General features: G+C 46.9%; 2 protein-coding genes across 3 annotated transcripts in view; one reads left to right on the top strand and one right to left on the bottom strand.

Annotated features, from left to right (window-relative positions):
- Window positions 1-68: 68 nt before the first annotated feature.
- On the bottom strand, window positions 69-18314 carry ORAI1 (ORAI calcium release-activated calcium modulator 1). Of its 2 annotated transcripts, none has more exons than XM_058037196.1 (2): window positions 18117-18314; window positions 69-3339 (listed from the first exon to the last, which is right to left on the bottom strand). In XM_058037196.1, the coding sequence occupies exons 1-2, from the start codon at window positions 18297-18299 to the stop codon at window positions 2773-2775; spliced, it is 750 nt and encodes a 249-aa protein (XP_057893179.1). In that variant the 5' UTR covers window positions 18300-18314; the 3' UTR covers window positions 69-2772. The 2 variants fall into 2 exon arrangements, with proteins under 2 accessions (XP_057893179.1, XP_057893180.1); XM_058037197.1 differs by lacking the exon at window positions 18117-18314 and adding an exon at window positions 10834-11040.
- KDM2B (lysine demethylase 2B) overlaps window positions 17636-19980 on the top strand; it is a 103229-nt gene continuing 100884 nt past the window's right edge. The window contains exons 1-2 of the mRNA XM_058037194.1: window positions 17636-17773; window positions 18877-19021. Coding sequence (XP_057893177.1) covers window positions 17723-17773; window positions 18877-19021 — 196 coding nt within the window. The 5' untranslated portion in view covers window positions 17636-17722. The remainder of the gene's footprint in view (window positions 17774-18876; window positions 19022-19980) is intronic.

Below are 19980 nucleotides of genomic sequence, written 5' to 3'. Positions count from 1 at the left end.
CCTTTTGAAGTTACAACAGATCATGTTTCAATTAATAAGTATATTTTAGGCCTCTAGATAAAAAATAATCCACAACAATTGAGTATATTTTATTTCATGAAAGTATTTTATACCCAAATAATTGACATACAATAACCAATGTTTAAAATTATTGAGGTAAATGCCTAACACCATAGTTAGTATAAATAAGGGATAAAAAATTTTAAGTGCACTCAATGTTTAGATCCATGTGTTTGTGTCTGGTTACTGCCTGGGTACACAGTGACAAGTACCCAAGGTGTGACTTTCATGACCATTTCCACAGGTGGAAAACGACAAAAACATACTTGATATCATGGCTTAAAGTGCAGAAAATAGTCAGAAAATTAGTTGTAATAACAGTGCCATTAGCTCAGAGCCTACCAGCTTGAGAAAACTAAAAATAACTATGTCCCACTAGCTTCTAATTCTGTGTGTCTTAAACAACAAGAAAATCCCACATTTCTTAGTCACTCTGTAAAAGATCCACAAATCAAAGAAAAATTCATCTACTTATACAGAACAGCAAGGAATTTTACAAAATAAATTCAGAAAACTGTTTTTCTGGACTTCCATTTGGAACCATATAACTTCTAAATACAAAATTTACAGAAAGAAGTACAATTTTTACACCTGACCACACCCTTCCAATCAGTTGGTCTGGTGTGAATACCAGGTCAGGTTTTCTTCATTTAGTGGGGGATTTTAGGGGCCTGTTTTCCCAAGACAGAACTGATAAAGTTCTGTCTTGAATGGGAAAATACATTTTGTGGTTTGGAATGCTGCTTCCTTATTGCCTTTACTAAAGCAATGCTTCCAGTGCTCCATGAACAAACACCTGTGAGTTTGTAGCTACAATCCTCACCATCAGATTTACATCAGGAATAGAATATATTTGAAGCATGCAATGGCAGAGCTGAGAAAATCCAGTTTGGCCTCTGTATGCCAGGACTTTCACTTCACAGGTGAGAACACCAAGTGGAAAGCTGCTTGCTGCTTGTGAACCACAAATGCTGCTGAAAAAAACAGAGACCAGCAGGTTGTTTTGCTTTTTTTTTTTATAGTTATGTTTTTAGAATACAAAGGCACCACTGGTGACCTTGTCAACACTTTGCACTGCAGTGCTGCTGACAGGAGAGATCAGCTCCCATCTGCTTCAGCAGTAACCACACTGCACCTGAACTCCACAGGCACTTGGTGCAGATTGCAAATATGTTGGAATACCCTGAGATGGATCTTGGTGTGAGAGACCAGGTTCAGCCCAGGCTGTCAGGCACAGTTCACTGGACTGTCACAGTCCTCCTGTCTTATGGCAAAATCCCAGGGTTCTATTCCACAGGGATAGTTGTGACTAGTGATGGCTAAGTTTGGGGTTTTTTTCCCTTTGGCTTGTCTCAATTTGTGTTCAAAAAACAGCTTTTACCCATGAAAGCCCAAAGCTACTCTACAGAAGAACTGTGCTCCAAAAAAATTCATCTCCTAGACATAGCCAGAATTACTGAAGCAGCCCAGGACAACCTCTGGAATCTTTCCTGGGCAAACCTCTTATCTAGGAGACCAAATGGAGGTTTTTGCTCAGAGGAAATGAACAACACAGTAGCCTTGCTGTCACAGAGGTGTCTGAAGGAAAGCAGCAGTATTAATTACAAATAATCTACTTTCATAAATAAATATACATCAAGTTGTCTTCCAGATCCTTTGGAAGCAAAAATGTATAATGAGTTATTAAACACAACACTTCAGCAAGGAGAACACTTTTCTAAACAAGGAAGACCAAGGCATAGCTAATTACTTGGGAATCCAACACAGAGAAAGCACCTCTTGCTGCTTGCTTCTGAGGATTTATTAAAAATATTTTTTCAGTATAAAAGTATAAAATAATTACTACTTTGGCTTGGAAAAGAAACAGCAGTGGTTCTGATTTTCAAGCAAAAAAATTATCCAGTGATAATTTCCATCTAGTTCCTTCTTTTTAAAAAAGGATTCTTCAAAGAGAAACAGGCAAATCTATCTCTCCAGATAATATGTGCCAGCTCATGAGAACTTTAAAAAACAGTTATTGCTTTTATTTTCTTCCATGGAAGAGAAGAGTCGAGTCTCATTCCTACTCATGTGGCCACACCACATCGCAGTAAGTCTAGTCCTGGGTGTTTAGCAAGTTACAAAATGTGTAAGTGCCACAGGAAAAGGCACTGGAGAAATCAGCAAAGTAATAATTACTTGGCAGCAAAACATACTGGGGAAAGTGCTGGGAAAGCTTTCACTCCTACCATCTGTCAGGCTTTCCAGGGAGAGCAGCGCTAGCGCTGAAACCGAGCGCTAATTGCTGCATGTCCCAAGTAATTTGTATCATGCCATGCAATATGGATAGGACAAGCAGTATCTTCTAGTAAATGCCAACATCAGATAAACAGAGAAAAAAAATCCACAACTTCTCTATCCATTCCTAACAAATACCCAAATGTACAATGTTATTTTCCATGTATTTATACAGCCACCATTCAGCACTAACGAGAAAGATGCGAGACAGTGTTCACAGGAGGAGGGCTGCACACGCAGTGCAATCACACCCCACCATCCATTCCTTCAGACAGCAAAACTTGTATGAAAGGAACATTTTTTTCCCTCTCTAAAGGGTTAGAACAATATTTATAATTATTCTTTAAACAGTAATCAGCAGTTCAACCAGTTCATCCACAGGGAGTCACCATAAAGCAGAAGCAGAAGAGTGGGTTAATTTTCTTAAGCACAGGTTTACACAAAATTGGTGACAGCTGAGGTGACAGCATCACCTCTGTGATCCAGTTGATCCTGGAGCCGTGCAAATTCAGCAAGTTCATTGAGTTCCTGAAATTGCCTGTCTGTTTTGTGGCTCACCAGGGACCGGTAGAAGTGGACTGCAAACACAATGAAAATCAATCCAAAGGGCACCATGATGGACGTGGATGCAATGGCTGCTGCCTGCCCTGATGTGATGGTAGAACTGTTGCTCTGTGGGGTGTTGTCAGTTTTCTTCTTTAAAGGAAGGAACTTGACCCAGCACAGTAACACCACTTCTGCAAGAAAGAGCAAAGTCCCAATGACAGTGGAGAAGGCCCAGGCGAGCTCAATGTGCCGGTGCATGCGCTCGTGAGGAGATTCCTTGACAGAGTTGAGGTTATGCACATTGCTAACAGCCTCTATGTTTGGAAGGATGCAGGTACTTATCATGAGTGCAAAAAGGTGAACTGCAACAAGCACAGTAGTGCAGGCACTAAAGGCTATCAAGAGCCCCTGAGGATAGTCGTGGTCTGGGTCAAGCTGAACTTCCACCATAGCCACCTGAAAAGGAAGAGGGAGAGAGATGCAGTTACCTACAGCTTATATTATTTGACCATAGGTTATTCAAGGTTTGCACCATGTTTCTGGAAGATCATCTGATAAAAACAAAATAAGTCTGTATTTACATTTCCTTCATGTCAATCTGCATCCTCTTCATTAGGTCCAAATTTATGTCTGAGCTATCACTGTTTTCATACTTACTGTTCTGTTGTAGAGCAAACCCACAACCACCTTGCCACCTTCAGCTCATGCCAGCAAAGCATCCTTGGACTTCCTAAGTGAAATACTTCTTCTTTTGTGTTATATTGGAGACACAGCTTTTGATCTTTACTTATGAAGTACTTGAAGTATCTGTGAAAGGCTGTGAAGGCAGGGGACTGCCTGAAACAACCTCGGTGGTCCTTTCTCCTTGGATGTTTGGGTTTAAGTTCTAAAGTGCAGAAACCTTTCATGAGAAAGATCCCCTTTCCATGGGGCTCTCAGCTATATTTTTTCACTCAAGTATTTAAATGCACTCTGGAACACAGATTCAAAATCTGAGTCTCCAAATGCCCATGGCAGCCAAGCAAGCCTGTTGGAGGCTGGAGGAAAGGCATCTCCAGAAAAGATAACACAATGCTCCCAGGCATCACTGCTCCCCCAAAGATGAGGCTACTCATGAAGATGTTCCAGCCCTCCACTACCACATGCAGCCATGACCTTCTTGTAACCTTAGATCTCATGCATGCCTGTGCCTAAGGAGTACAAAAATCAGATTAAATAACAGCCCTAGGAAGCTCATAAAACCAGCTGGAATAATTCTGACAAATAAAATTAATTAGAATGCCTTTTAGCTGGTTTTAAAACTGCCAGGTGGTTTTGTGCATATGTGCAATTGATGAGTGACATTAATCCCAACAGCTCTCCTAAAATGATCTTTCCTGATAAATTTGCCTTTGAGACAAAGGATAGTTCCAAAGAGGGAATAATGCACAAAGGTCCCTACATTCACTGCTCTTTCTCAACTCATTAAACAGACAAAATACAGGTAAAATGCAGAGGAAGAAACCTGACAGTAATCTGAAATATAAGCACATCAAGCAGATAGGAAGAAAGATCCATGGGTAATAGAGGTGCAGGGAGGCATGGAAACCAGGGCTCAAAAATGTTCCTGCAAAAGCAGCAGGAACATTCAACCCTCACTATTTTGCAAGAGCTGAGCCAAGCTAACCCAGTCCTGGATCCCACCTTACCCATGTTCCAGGACAGCAGAACTCTGAATCACCAATGCTCCCAATACATTAAGGCAACCCAGGGTTTTGCTCAGACATGTTCCAACAGGCATTCAAGGCCATTTGCCAATTGTTTAATTCCTTTATTGAAAGCTTTTATTGCCATAAGCCTAACAACCCAGCCAACTAGCAGGCAGTTTCCAAGTGTTCTGAAATTATATTAATGCATATACAGTCCTTGCTCGAGGATTTAAAAATACCATTTTTCAGCTGTGGGAAACTTCATGATTGAGAGGATAAACATTTGCTTGTCAGGTCTCTGTTCTGCAGGATTGCTTGTTAAGTCTCACTGTACTCGTGGGATGTTGGGCTTCCTGTGTTTTTCACAGAACAATTGCAATCCTTCACCACTGAGGATTCATTTTCATACTTAAAGATTTTTCTTGTAAGTCTTCTGCTGTGCCTAGACTCAAAGCCATCCAGCATGACAAGACACTTTAATCCTTCATCCTAGTTCTGAGTATAACATAAACATGGCACTAAAGAGCTTCACGAGATGAAGACTTTATTTTATTTTAAGAACTGATTGTATTTAGTTTGCCAAACATTGAAGACATTTGATATTTCCATTTATCAACGCCTCCATACTAATGAAATCAAGCATCTGATTTTGAGCTCCTTGTGTTCATATCTGGCAGAGTAACCCCAGCCTGACCCATAAGCAAAAAATCAGTTCATGTTTTCTGTCTCCTCAAACTCTCAGCAAAGCTAACTTGGGAACTCTTTCAATGTAAACTAGCAGAAAAACTGCCAACTCTTTTCAACTCCGAGTTTCCTTCCTGAGCCAAGTTTGAGCCAGGCACCTAAAACAAAAAGTTTCATTTTTCACCATGAGGGCCTGTGCCTGTTTTCTAACAGAGACACAAAGTGTCAGAAGTTCTTCCCTCCTTTGCTCATGCTGCAATTTCAAAATAAACAGATCACCACTGCTCTTGTAAAGCAATACCTGCAGGAACAGGGCCCTGATGAGGTCACCTGATATGATCCAAATTCACACAAAGCCTGAACTCACAGGTACATGCCAACGTTGCAGGCAGGACATGTTCCTGCTCTGCTTGTTCAGAGGAGCTGCTCAGGGCAGGAACTGTCGTCAGTGGCTGCACACTTTCCAATACAACACTTTCAGCACTTTATCCTTCACCACTTTCAAAGCTTCTCTGAACACTTGCTGCAGATTTGACCGTGCAGCTGCTGAGCTGCAAGTGCCCTGCCTTGCTGCGTAATCACAGTGTAACGTGGGCTGAAGACACCTCAAGAGGTCATCTGGGCTAATCCCTGCTTCAAAGAAGAGCTAACTTTAACTTCAGATCATCCTACAGATATGACTGACAGATTTACTACGGCTCTTGACAAAGCTGTACATCTGAAGTACAGCTTCTTGACAAAACTAAAGGACTCATGACATCAGGACACAAGACTGGATCTCTCATGAGCCTAAAAATGGTGGGCATTCAGATGTTTTGAGAAGATAACTGAATTTTGGCACATAACTCTGTTAAGCCTTTAACAGTCCTGGATTTCAGAGTCACAGCAGCCTGATTACAACCACATTGCAGGAAAATTAACAATCTGCCCTCTAGAAAAATCTGCACTTCAACTTGTATTCAAGTTCAGTATACTGACCGAGTTCATTTCACTTACTTATTCATAAGGCTCCCATGTCTTATTAGACCAGAGGGGCTTAAATAAAGCCCCTGCTCTTAAATTAAAATCACAGGCTTACATCTTTTTCAGATCAGTAGACAGTGCTGTAGAGAAAAGGAAACAAAATGCCTTATCTCAAGTAAATCTGTATTATCTATGAGCTATTATTTATCATTTACTTCCTTCCCTTCCCCACAAAGACGCCTCTGAGCTCAGGCTGGTGGGAATATAACCCTGAACTGGGACTGCTTCTTGTACAGTCTAGCACATCAGGCATGGCTAAAAAGAAAGCTGTGTTGATCAAACATCACAACAGCATTTTTGAGGCCCATCCATCATTGCTTGGCTATGGGTGGGACCCCAGAGGAAACTCAATAATGAGCTGAGTGTCAGAGCATCACTGGGAATCAGCTCCTCTGGCTGGCTCCCTGTTCTCCTGACAGTACAATTCACTCCAGAGACAGAGGCACAGAGCCAGGCTCTCACAGACTGTCTGCACCATTCATAAAGAGTTATAAACAACTCATACAGAGGCTCTGTATGAGCCAGAAGAACTCACCGGAAATTAAAAGCAGATAAGTCAAAATAATGATCTTATTTACTGGTTTCATACAGAAGGGAAACTAAGCATCATTCATCCATTAGTCCAGGATTTTGACTCTGCAGATTATTGTTTGCTGCAGAATGGCAAAACACATTAATATTTGCTGATGCTGACACTGGAATACAAATACAGGATCTCACTTTATTTTGCTAGCAAACATGAAAAGGCAATACCCGTGTGATTGGAGCAAATGCATCTTGAGGAGGTAATTCTTCTACACAGTGTAACTTACAGCAAATCCATTTAGTAAATGCAAGTTCAGATTATCCAGAGGCTCAGTATCCTCTTTACATCCTCCAAACTACAGCAGCCACCCACAGCTGCTCCAAGGCAGAGCAGCAGGAGCCCCAACACTCCACACTGCCTGCCTTGCTCAACTATAACAGAGACAGGGATGGTAAAGGAGGCACAAAACTTCCATTTTGTCACTGGAACAGAAGAAACCTTTTGCATGGGGAAGATTCTCCAGCACAGCTGTAACCTCTAAGTGCAGCAGTGTTACAGAAGGTTAAGTGGAAGCAGAAGCCACAAAACTGGGCCTGTAACTCTTCCCTGCAGGTTACAAAATGCTGTTGTTTCATGCTATTCTACCAGCAATCAGCTAAATACCACTTAATAACTTCTACAGAGACTGTTTTGGAATTTAGAACAGCCAAGTGACCTTTACTAGACAAAGACACCTGTACAGCTGACACCAGTGGCCCCAGGTCACACCTACCCTTATCTCAGCACCAACTGTTTTTATGGAAATCAATTTCATAAATATTTATCTCTGCAGTCAGTCTTCTGCAGAACATGACTGAAGCTGTCTTCAGGAGACCATACTGCCATATTTCAAAGGCAAGAGTTGACAGTTCTTTGATGATAGTCAATACTTGAAGCATATCTACCCCATCTAGACAAAGCCCAGCCAGCTTGGACCATAGAGGTATTTAAAAGAAAACAGCTTGCTGGTAAATATCAACCTCTGAATCCTACATATAAGGAAGCCAACCACAGTGTATAATTCAGTCCCATAGTTCTGACTCAGTTATTTCCACAAAGCTGTTAATTGGTGGCAGGAGGAGATGTGGAGTTCTCTGGTTTTATAACTAGTGGCATTTAACAACTTTCCTATGGTTTCTGATTCCCATATTGTACAATTGTCATGCTACTGTGTTATGGATCCTTGGTGACAAAATGATGCCAACAAGTCAGAATAACTGTTGAGACAAAAATAACCTGCCAGCAGGCTCTTTACTGTAAAAAATAAAAACAGATAAGGCCAAGCATGAGAGGCAAGATCATGCAACAATATCTGGGTTATAATACAGAAATGAGAAATAGCTGATGCCCCCACCAGTGTATGGAATGAATCCTCCATTCTTTAATGCACTACACATCCCCTACAATCTACAATTTCTTTCTCTACCTCTAACAGTTTGGGGGATTGATACTACTAGCTGGCTCCATAAACTGGAAAAGTGTACTAAATGAGGTTATAAACTTTATGGATTTTCCCTCAGACATATGGCACTGGATGACAGCATCCATGGAAACCTGAGTGAAGGAAATACTCAGGTTCACTGGGGGAGCTCAGCTCTCACATCAGTTGCCATCACCAGGTCCTGCAACTGTTTCTGAAGCTCACACACGGTAGCAAATCCTGATGTGAAGCTCTGAAGCAAAACTTATTGTAAAACAGGTTTTTAATCTTCTCTCAGGAAACATAACACTTCAGGGTTTGAAACCTGCTGAGTGTTTCACACTGCACCTCAGTGACCCCAGCAATGCCTTTGGCATGCCTCATTCCAGCAGGGCACATCACCAATCCTGAGGGAATCAACCTTGCAAAATGGCTGCAGCTAGACATAAAAATAGTCCATGGAAAGGGAGCAGTTCAACGGGGATAAACTCAGCTTCTACTCGAGGATGCAAGCACTCTTTAATCAAAGAGCAAGGATCAATGGGGCTGGCATGGAAACCAGCGCGTTCCTCCTCTGACAATTCCCCAATTCACTGGGTGGTCCTGGATGTGTCACTTAAGCTCTTTCTTCCTTGCCTGATAAGGAAAGGAGAGGAACAATGACCCTTCATTTCTGTTGCCAGCTCTGATCCAAGCCTAGAATGTATTTCAGCAGTTCGAATATCAAGTGCCAAAGAACTGCAGTCAGTAAACAATGCACAGAGTGACAGAACAGCCCAGTTCTTCGAGGCAGAGGAACAACTCTAAAAGATCAGCAAAGTTTTTAAAAGACATCTAAAAATACTCGAAAGTTAACTCAGCTCTTCTGAACCAAGATTAGGAAGTCTTAGCTAGAGGACTGGGACTAGGTCTGTCAGTGCAAAAGCAAAGACACTACAGGTGGATTTCCATGCTGAACTTATTAAAGGAAGAACAATAAGTGGATTTTTCTCTTTGGAAAAACTTAAATATGAACGTTTACATGTAACATTCCTGGCAATTAGGGATTTTCTTACTTGGAACGAATTTCCAGAAATACCTTAACAATAAATTCATAAGCAGCAGTTTTCAACAGCAGGAGACTGAACCCCTGGAATTCTAGAGAACTGAATTAAGGAACAAGTAGAAGCCTCACCTCATACCTCCACGGATTTTGAGTCCTCATACCATATAGTTAGAGAAAAACCAAAGAATTCAAGACGTTAAGTATGACCTTAAACCCACAGCATTTACATTGAGATGCGACCTCCCTTAGAGGAAAATTTATAAACCCCAACAAACAGATTTTTCCCCACGTTCTCTCTCGAGGTAAAGAGCTGACTCAAGCAGCCACAAAGCGCTCCGAGAGGCAGAACGGGAGCTCAGCAAGGAGAAGCCACGATCCGAGCGGCGTGTGAGCTGCAGCCGGGTGCGCTCCAAGGAGAAGCGCGACCAGAGCCGCCCGTCAGTCACGGGCAGCGCTCCGCCGCCTCCCCAGAGCTGCGCGCTGTTTTTAGCCAGCGAAGGAGGACACTGACATTTATTTGACCGTCAGCAGGCTGCTGTGTTTTCCAACAGCATCACTGGAACAATGGCTCTGGAAAGGAGCAGATTTAACCGCTGAAAATACTCGGTTTGTTAACAGCGGGGCAAAAAAAAATCAAAATAAAGTAAGTCAGAGGAGTGAAATAGCGAATTTATGAACTGTGAAGCATTTTTAACAGCTGAATAAGGGGGCTGAGGGCAGTTTGCAGCTTTGCATGTCAGATGTCTGGGCAGATGAGGAAGTCTGTGAGTTACTGTATTTCAAATTATTCGGAACTTTCGCATGTGACATAATTCGGGTACCTAGACTGCGCTTCACATCAAACTCGAAAGAAAACACATACGAATAAAAGCGTTTCTAAACAACGCACAAAATTCCAAACCAAGTAAAATCAAGTTTTCCTTAAATAAAAACTAGAAACCTCGCAACTGCAAAGGACTAATGATGGATGAGCCTGAGCGGCACCACAAACTTTAATCGGCTGTTATTTCTTGGTTTATTTAAAAGCAGCTGCAGCGCAACAGCTGCCCCTGCCCTCGCTGGGAGAGGAGCGGGATGGAAACGCCGCAAGCGAAGCAGCGTGCGGGGCTCCGTGCGCGGCCCTCGGCTCCCGGCACCGGAACACGGCGCGGTGACCGCGCACCCGGCGAGCAGCCCACGGCACACGCGGCTTCTGCGGTCCCGAGCATCCTCCACGGGCTAAACACGTAACAATCAACTAAATCTTGCATTATCTGGCGGAGATAAAAGCCAAGAGGCGGCTCTGAGCTCGTGCCGGGACGCGCTCCAAAACAAACGCGCTACCGAAGCTGCCGAGCTGCCGGGAGCGCTGCGCGGGGCGGGCCGGGCGCTCCGGGGCGGCGGCAGCAGCAGCGCCCGCCCCGCTCCCCGCCGGGCCCGGGCCCCCCGTGCCCACCGCAGCACGCTCCGGCGGGAGAAGCAGAAGCGGCGGCAGCGCTCCCGGCCCGTGCCACCCCCCGCCCGCCGCGCCAGGCCGGGCGCTCACCATGGCGAAGCCGGAGAGCAGAGCGGAGGTGCGGCTGGAGGCTTTCAGCTTGGCTCGGCTCAGGTAGAGCTTCCGCCAGGACAGCGCCTGCATCGAGTGCTCGTTCAGGCTCATGGGCTCGGGGCGGAGGAGCGGAGCGGAGCGAGGCGGAGCGGGGCCGGCGGGCGGTGGCGGCGCTTTCCGGCGGAGCGGGCCCGGCCGCGCTAACACCCCATGGCGGCAGCGCGGCTCTGCCGCCCGGGAGCCGCGCCCGCCGCGCGCCCCGCGAGCCTGCGCGCCCCGCCCCGGGCCCGCCCCGCCGCCTCCCATTGGTCCGCGCCGCCAGGCCCCGCCCCCGACCCCGCCCCGCCTCTTCCCGGCAGCCCCGAGCCTCAGCCCGGGCGGGCGCTGTGCCCCGCGCGCCACCCGCCGCCAGGGGGCGCCACGGCGGGAGAGCCGCGGGCCCTGAGGGCGCTGAGGGCCCGGCGGGGCTGTGGGGCCGAACCCCGCCCGAGCCCCTGCCCGAGCCCCCGCCCGAGCCCCCGCCGCGTTCCCCGGGTGAGCAGCTCGGTCCGAGTGCCGCTGACAGGAATCTGCAGTTTCCGGTGGGTTTGTGCCCCTCAGCCCAGTGCCCGAGCCCCTGCGCTCCCCAGGGCGGACCCGATCCCTCAGAACGTCCCTCAGAACAAAGCACAAAGCTCTGCCTCAACCTCTTCCTTCTGTAGTGCCCCGTCCTGAAATGCTTCAACATCCAACCTACACCTGTCCAGACCGGACACAACACGCGGATCCAGACCGGTTAGAACATCCACCCTCTCTTCTAAATAAAACTGCCCCAGCTAACCCTTTGTCACGTAGTTCAGGTTTTCACAACATTTCATAGGCCCAGAGCTCTTGATAAGCCTGCCTTTATCAGCAAGCACTTGATAAGGTTGATTAAGCAGAACATTTCAACATCTACACATGCCAGTGTTGAAAGATTTTTTATTACCAGGTTCACATACACCCTATAAACCATAATTCATTTTTTCTGTGTTTTACAGAGGGAAAATTGAGGCATAGAGCAGAACTCCCTGGTGAATGCTTGGCAGAGTTCTGGAGGTGATTTCTGAAAAGGTGAGGTAATACATTGCTTGTGCCACATCACATTTGTGCATCAGGAGACTTAAGGGATATGTAAGAAACAAACCTGTTGCTATCAATTTGAATTCAAGAAAAATAGGACTTTAACAATATAAATAATACTCGACAAGGATACTTTTACTATTAAGAGGCACATGGATGGTCACCTAGGAGATGAATCCACGCTGGTTCCATTAGCAATCAAAAGCATCGTTAGTTTGTATTGTTTTGACATTTTCCACCTTATTTACAAGTAGGAAAATCACGGCATATTGTCTTTAACATTTTTGCTTTGTTCTTCACACCTTTCTGATTTGCAAGATCTTTCACTTCCTTAAGCACAACAAAGGGAACGACAATCGATACCAACAAGGTCACTTGATGCTTTTCATGTACAAGGCATTCTTTTTAAAAAGATGTAGTGAAAACATTCAAGAAAAATAATCGTAAGGATTTGAAGTCTTCAGAGGCATTGCCTGTACCATGTAGATTTGATCTCATTCCTTCTCAGGAAATAAACACAGCCCTCTTGTTATAAACAACTTCGGGTGAGATTTTTATCTACAGGAGCATTAAAACACCTCAGTAGAAGAATGAGTTTGACTTTGTCTTTCCATAAAAGCCTCTGCTTTTATCACAGACTCCACAGAATTTTGGCCACAATCTTTCTCTTTTTTCTCTCTACTGCTGTGTAGGATCCATTTGAGTGGAAGTCCAGCATAAGTTAAAATTTGGCAGTGTTAGGTTTGTGGTTAGACTTGATCATCCTAAATTTTTTCCCAACTTAAATGAGTCTGTGATTATAAAACACTACTCTTTCTTTGGTGTGCTTTAATTATTAACCCCCTCCTCAAAAAAAAACCAGAACAGACCACCCCGCAATCAGCATTCTCTATGTCTCCCACTGGTGCCTGAGGCTAAGAGCAAACCAATTGGGATTTATCATTTTTTTATCACTTTTTTCTTGGGAGGTGTGATAACCCTTAAAAACAGTAACTAGAACTTCCTCCACATCTCAGAAAAACATTTAAGTCTCTATCCTCTGGAATTATATACTTAAAAATATTTTGCATTGCTGCTCGTAAGCTATGACCAATGTTTATGTACATGTACATAACCAGTGTGGATTGTTCACTATTTCTTCTTGTTTCTGTGCAAAATTATGGTTGAACTGTCACATCATGAGGGAGTACTACTGCACTAGGTCTTGACCTGTTCCCTAAAATCAGATTTCTCTAAAAAAATAACCACCTGCAAGAGACATACATCTGACAAGGATTCAAGTGTCTTTCTAAATAATTGTATTAAAACAGACTCTTTGAACTCACTGTTCCTCTATTTTCCTGTCCATCACTCTTATTCCTATTTATTGGAAAGGGCTTTAAAAGATACAACAACATTAAACACTGAGGTTCTGCTGAGTCTGTATTTCATTCAGAGAAACAGTATGAAAAGGACCTGGAGAATCAGCAAAGGCATTTCATCTCATGCCCTTTTCCAAACCAGACCCATGTGTCATTTTGAGATTCCAAGCCTCAGTGTTGTAGCTTTGAAATAAACATTCCTTTCCTGTAAGATAGAAAAGAAAAATCAATTTGTTAAACAGAAAAAATGCATTAAGGATCAACATGAGGACCACAGCACTGCACCTTTTCCCTCTGTCCATTTTACAGCTCCATCTGAGGGACAAACTAAACAGGATAAATTATTTCCGACTCTATCACTCATTATGACACACCTCTACACTGCCACTCCGGAGTGAGCTGAAACTAAAAGAGTCAGCCATGCTTAATTAACTCTTAGAAATGCTTCAGGGAGTTCTTCTCAAGTCCCGCCGGGGCTCAGGGCCGGGGTTTGCTGTCACCTGTGACCCGTGCAATTGCAGAAGGCCACCAAAAGGGTGTGTCCTGCCCTCTCCCTTCATCTCAGCCCTCTGCAGCCTGTGCATCGCGCCCATCAAATGGCTGCAGAACTTCACTGGATTGTCCTGATGAAATATTATTTTGTTTTTCTTAATGGCTGAGTTTGCTGCCGGATCGGGTCACTGCACTGACTGTCCCCGTGGCTGCAGCACCGCCAGACCCAAAGCAGGAGAAGTGAGGGATGAACATGCAGGAGAAAGGGAACGGGCCCTTTCAGCAGCAGGCTGTTATTACCCCTAATTAGAGGTAATGTCAACCCGTTCTCTGGATCATTTATGCATGAACACAATCGGAGCAGGTGGCAGAAGTCCAAGTTTCTTTCCAGAAAGCCCTGAGAAATCTGTACACTGTCACAAGGATACTCACAGTTCTTTTTTTCTGCTAAAAATGTACTTCTGTATTTTCTGTAGGAGGCTGAATGGGCTGGCTGAGTACCCTGTGATTAATGTGATCCGGTGCTGAGCACACCGAGGTGCTGCCCTGGCAGAGCAGCTCTGCTAGAACGGATCTCCAGCTTCTCATGCAAATCAGCACTTCCATTTGTTCCTGTTACTGCACCCAACCAAATCAAGCCACCACAAAGTGGAAGTCATGGTAGATCTGCATTAAAAACAACACATTTCAACTTGCAAAGGCAAATACAAGTTTGCCAGCAGTCCCAGGGAGGTTAAGGGAAACATCTTTGCAAATCTCATCTACAGCAGAGCTTAACATTTAGTTGATGGAATTTCTGCAGGGGAAAGATTTTGATCTACCATGTCTAGAAAAATTGTATTTCAGCTTCCTTCATAAAACAGAGAAATACTTAAATATCTCATCTTCCATCCTAACTCAAGGTAAAGAAAGTACAGAATGGTAGATCTTACAGGATAAGCACTGTTTGAAAAAATGGTTTAAGATCAGTCCAGTCCATTCTGTGCAATGGGAACTAACTGTTCTGAAGCTCAGTGGGGTGAAATGATCCCATGCCTTCATAGAGCCTTCCCCAGCAGAGAACTTCAGCTCTGGTTTCAGCATGAGCCCTGCAGTACAACATTAATTAAATGACAGCTCCCAGTTCCGAGCTAACGAGGTCAGGATCCAGCGCCTTGGCATGATTAGATCTTAAATAATTTAAGCTACATTAACATCCAGCAAAAAAAAGTTTTAGTGTTTTTTTCAGAGTTCAGCCCAGCCACTTTCTCAGTGACCACCACTCCCTTTCCACAGCTGATGCTGTGGTTTTGACACTACAGCACAGTGTCAGAAAAGCAGAGCATTTTGATGTGTTTTTCCCATATTTCTGACTGTGAAGAAGGCCAGGCTTGTGTCAGCCCTGGGATGTCCCATCCAGGCACTGCCTGAAGGGGCCCAGCTCTGGGCACTGTTGGGAAACAGTGCCATGATCTGCTCAGAGGGAAAACCAGCCCCAACCCTCACCAGCCAGCACTAAGCAAGGGAATTTAATATTGCTTCTAAATGTTTTTATCCTGTCTAATGCAGCTGTGGATATGGATAGTCTCATCGTCCACAACGTACACATTTCCCCTCCCCTTTTTTTTCCCCAGTTCTTTTAAGTTTGGGATAAGTTTTTTGTAATTGACACAGATTATTTCCATGGTATAATGAACTGTAGCTGAGTAGGTATAATTTCTGTCTTAAAACAAGCTTTAAAAAGTGTCTTCTATTTTTGGAGATCTATAGATAGAAACTGTGTTGTTTCTGAAACATTTACTTCCACACTTCCATAATGTGCTCTGATGTTTCCAGGTGTATGTGATGGATACAGCCTTGGTGGGTTTGCTTGATACACCAAGAGTCTCAGATTGTCCATGTCCAAAAAAAATATTTAGAAAAATGAGTTGATTTTCTTTTATGTCTCTGTTCTGTCTGTTTTGGTAGACTTTTGCAGCATGGATGGATGATGTGTTTTTTGTCTGATGATTCTCTAGTAACATCCATTTATCTTGTATTCTGACCTCAATCCTACAGATGTACACATGTATTTAATTTTAAGATTGAGTAATCTTGGCTGAAAGGTCGAGATATGTATATATCTCCTCAGGATTATGGATTAATAATGCACTTGCTCCAACAGACATCTGGAATCCACACTTCAATATATAGCCTATAAAACACTTCCATACCATAATAAAGTTCAATCATCTGCAAACACGGAGATGTTAGGGAAAGATTACATGATTTTTCAAGATTCTGCAAACAGTTCTTGGCAGAATCAGAAGGAGAAGCTTGCTGCCTTAAATCCTGTTAGGACTCCATCCTCTCCTGCCTTTATCCATGGATCATTAAAATAGGGATTGTTCCAAAGAGATCAGCGGCAAGGCCTGCAAAGTTGAATTTTAATGTGTTTTAAATTTTGCATTAACACTTAATATATTTCATATAATACCTAGGATGCTTAACTGATTGCAAAAAGCAAACCAGAGGAGCACTGCCAAAGCCATCAGCCCCGACCCTGGTCTGGGTATCCTTTGATGTTCCTTTCTTGGGGGATGTGGAGGGGAAGTAAAGGATGTCACTTCAGAGAGGAGCCATGCTGTGGAACCTGGGGGCTGTTCAAAACCTGCACTCTGACCCTGCTATTGCAATCAGATGGTCCCAATCCTTGCTCAGCATCAATTCAGAGTAGATGTTAGGGGGTGTTGTAGAAATGAGACCCGCCGATAGTTTTAGGAACTGCAGGATCTCCATCCTGCAGAGTTTTTGTATCACCAGCTACTTTATGGCATTTTTTCCTTCTTTTTCATGCGATTTCTAACTACCTGTTGTACATGCATATTGCGAGAGCAATTTCGGTTTATTTGGCACCCGTTCAGCACTATTTACAATACATTCTGGATTTTGTGGCCGGCTCTCGCAGGGCACGTGGGCGCAGTGCCGGGAGCGGTGCCGGCCCCAGCCGGGTGCGCGTTCCGCGCCGAGCGGCACCGCACGTGTGCCGGAGCCACGGAGCGAAGCCACCGCCGCAATTAACCCGAGTCCGTGTATTATAAGATTATTTTCAAGTGTTTGCTGCATTAATTCGCCACTCCTCATCCCGGCTTTACGCCGTTGGGGTCGGGCATACTCGCGGAGTTCAAATTATCCCCGGTTAAGCAGAACCACTCAACTCTTCGGGCACATCCCGGGGGCTCCGGTGCCAACCAAGGGACCGTCCGCGCCTTTGTGGGGCTCCGTCCCCGTCCCCCCGCCGCCGCTCAGCGCCTGCGTGCCGCGCACTCGTGACCGAGCACCGCACGGCGGGGCCGGCGGCCAGCACAGCGCCGGTACCGCCCCGGTACCCGGCCAGCACAGCGCCGGTACCGCTCCGGTATCCCACCCAGCCTCCCATCCCGGCCGGCCCGGCGCCGGTGCTGCCCCGGTACCCCTGCGAGCCCCCCCCATCCCGAGCAGCAGAGCGCCGGTACCGCCCCGGTATCTCACCCAGCCCCCATCCCGGCCGGCCCAGCGCCGGTACTGCCTCGGTACCCCCGGGGTTCCCCCCATCCCGGCCAGCCCAGCCCCGCCGCTGTGCCGTGCCCCCGGACATCAACCCCGCCCGCCCCGGGCAGCCCGGCCGGTACCGCGCCGTGTCCCCGGTCCGCCCCCCCGCCATCCCCCCGGCCCCGCCGCTGTTTACGTTCCGGGCACTGCGACGCCTGCGCCCCGCTCCGCACGCAGCGCCTGAACATGGTTCCTTAGGACTTTGCAAAAGGCATCGCCGCCGCCCCCCTCCCCTGCCCTCCCCCTTTCTCCCCCCCCCCCCCCCCCCAAAAAAAAGTCCTGGTGCAAAATTGCAAAACTTTAGCGAGCCCTGGATGGCTTTTGTTTTGCCTCCTCCCCATTTGGGCCAAATATGCAGGACAGGAACTGTTGACAAATAAGTGATGAAACTCTCAAAAAAAATGGAGGCAAAGAAAGACTCTGGAAGAAGATTGGTGTGTAGCTGGCTTCGGTCTCTTTCCTATTCGTGCCTTTTAATTGATTTTGCTTAATTGTTCGCAAAGGGAGAAATGCATGTGGGACGTAGGCAGCGGAGCGACTTAGTTTGCAAGAGCGCGGCTGAGGCAGCGGGGAAGGGGCGGAATGGAGCCGAGGGACGGGCAGGGTGGGACGATCATGGATCATTATTTTTTCCGGTGCGTGCGGGTTTGCGCTGATCCACCGCGCGTGTCCGCGGGGCTGCGGGGCGGGTTCGCAGGGCGAGAGCTGCCGGGAGAGGGGCAGAGCCGCCGGCGGCAACCGGTGCACCGGGCTGCCCCCGCTCCTCCGGGGACCTACCTTGTGCCGCTCCCCGCCGCCTCCAGCCCCGTCTCCGCGCCCGCCGCAGCTTCCCCGGGGCAGCGTCACCGGCCTCGGCCGGGCCGGGCCTACATCCCCCGCCCTGGGCTCGGTGCTGCGGACCCCGCGCTTTCGGCGTTGTGGAGCGTGCGGGGCGGCGGGGGGAGCGCGGGGGCTGCGCATCCATCGCGGCGTTACATAAAGCGATCTGGTTTTTAAATCGCCGCTTCCGGTGTGACTATGGAAACACTCGGATTATGTAAATACCGAAACCTGGATGCTGGGCATCAGATGCGAAGATTCGCCCCCCTTCCCTTCACCGGGGAATTAGCTCGTGTTCACGTACAATAATAATAATAATAATTAAAAGAATGATCGGGTCGTTAGCGAGCGTTTACCGCCGTTCAAGGGTTTTTACGGGATTGCAAAACGCTTCGGTGCTGTAGCTTGTGAATTGTCGGCGAGTTACGTGTCCCCCGCTCGCCTTCCAGCGCCAGCCCCTGCTCAGCAGCCCAAGTTTGAGTTTTCCTGAAGCCAAGCACCTGTTATTCCTGCCGAGTTCCGTGTCACGGGATGGAAAAGGTGCATACAGCGGGGTTGGAGCTTGTTTGGGTCCAGGTTTTGTTCAGTTCGTGTCTTGCCATCTTAATTATTTCCCCTAGAATGTGTTTATCAAACTGTCGTGCACGATCCATGTGCTTTCCTCGATTTTATCTTTTCCGGACAATGCTTTTTACTTTGGTTTTTGTGTCTTTTCTAGCGCTGCATCGGCCGAAGGCGGTACGATGAGAACGAGGACCTCTCGGACGTGGAGGAAATTGTCAGCATCAGGAGTTTCAATTTGGAAGAGAAATTAAAGAGTAAAATGTACCACGGGGATTTCGTGCATGCCATGGACGGCAAAGGTAACCCAGCCGGCCCGGGGCTGTCCGGCCGCGCTCGCCGCCGCCTCCACGTGCGGCTCCGCTCCGGCTTCGGATTTGGCGCCCGCGCCCCGGCCCGGGGATCCGGTGACGCTGCCGGCCCGAGGGGACCCGAGGGCGGCTGCTGGTGGGGCCCTGCAGCCCGGCCCGGCCCGGCGGTGCCCGGCCCGTTCCCCCGCGCCCCGAGGGAGGCTGTGCCCCGGAGCGGTGCGGGATGAGCGCGGGGATCCGTGGCAGCTCCCCCGCCGTGCCCCCAGCCGGCACCGGGCTGGGCAGGAATCAGCTCCTGGCACGGGAGAGGCCGAAACCCCAGCCCCCAGCCAGCCAGAGGTGATTCCTGCTCCCCCTCCGCCCCCTCCTGAATGCAGGACCCCTCTTGCGAAAGGGTGCGATTGATGAGCCCGTTCGCCAGGCTCGGAGACTTTAAAGTCAATAACTTCTTTGTGTGTCTATCATATATTAAATTACAGCGCTCCCCTCCCCAAAGCTCCTCGCTTTGCTGAGGTGCCTGGAATTCCGGAGGGTAAGCAGAGCCAGACAGCCCCGCTCTGGCGCACGGGGAAACGGGAGAGCTCTGCCCGGGAATCCGCGGGCCGGGTGGCTGCGGGTCACCTTTATTCACCGCTGTGCTGCTGACACGGATCCCTAATCCCACATGGCTATCGCCAAAACTCGGCCTGATGGAGCCTCTTTAGGATGGCTTTCTCAGGAAAGAAGTTTTGGCTGTAATCCTCCTGAAATTGCTCTAGCTGTGTGGAACCACTAATCGAGTTTAGAAAATTTCCTTTTCTCCCCTAGGCTTAGTTTTGCATGAGCATTTTAAGCTCCTTTTAGAAAAGTTGATGTGGTGGAGAAATTAAATACCTATCTTACTTAGGAAGGTATTTGTTTAGGAGATAAGCTCAACCCTGACCCCTCTTCCTCCAAACAAAACACAAGCA

The sequence above is a fragment of the Melospiza georgiana genome, chromosome 18, assembly GCF_028018845.1.
Source record: "Melospiza georgiana isolate bMelGeo1 chromosome 18, bMelGeo1.pri, whole genome shotgun sequence".
Taxonomy (NCBI): Eukaryota; Metazoa; Chordata; class Aves; order Passeriformes; family Passerellidae; genus Melospiza; species Melospiza georgiana.
The sequence above is the reverse complement of the archived record's forward strand: the minus strand, read 5'-3'. Positions and strand labels throughout refer to the sequence as shown.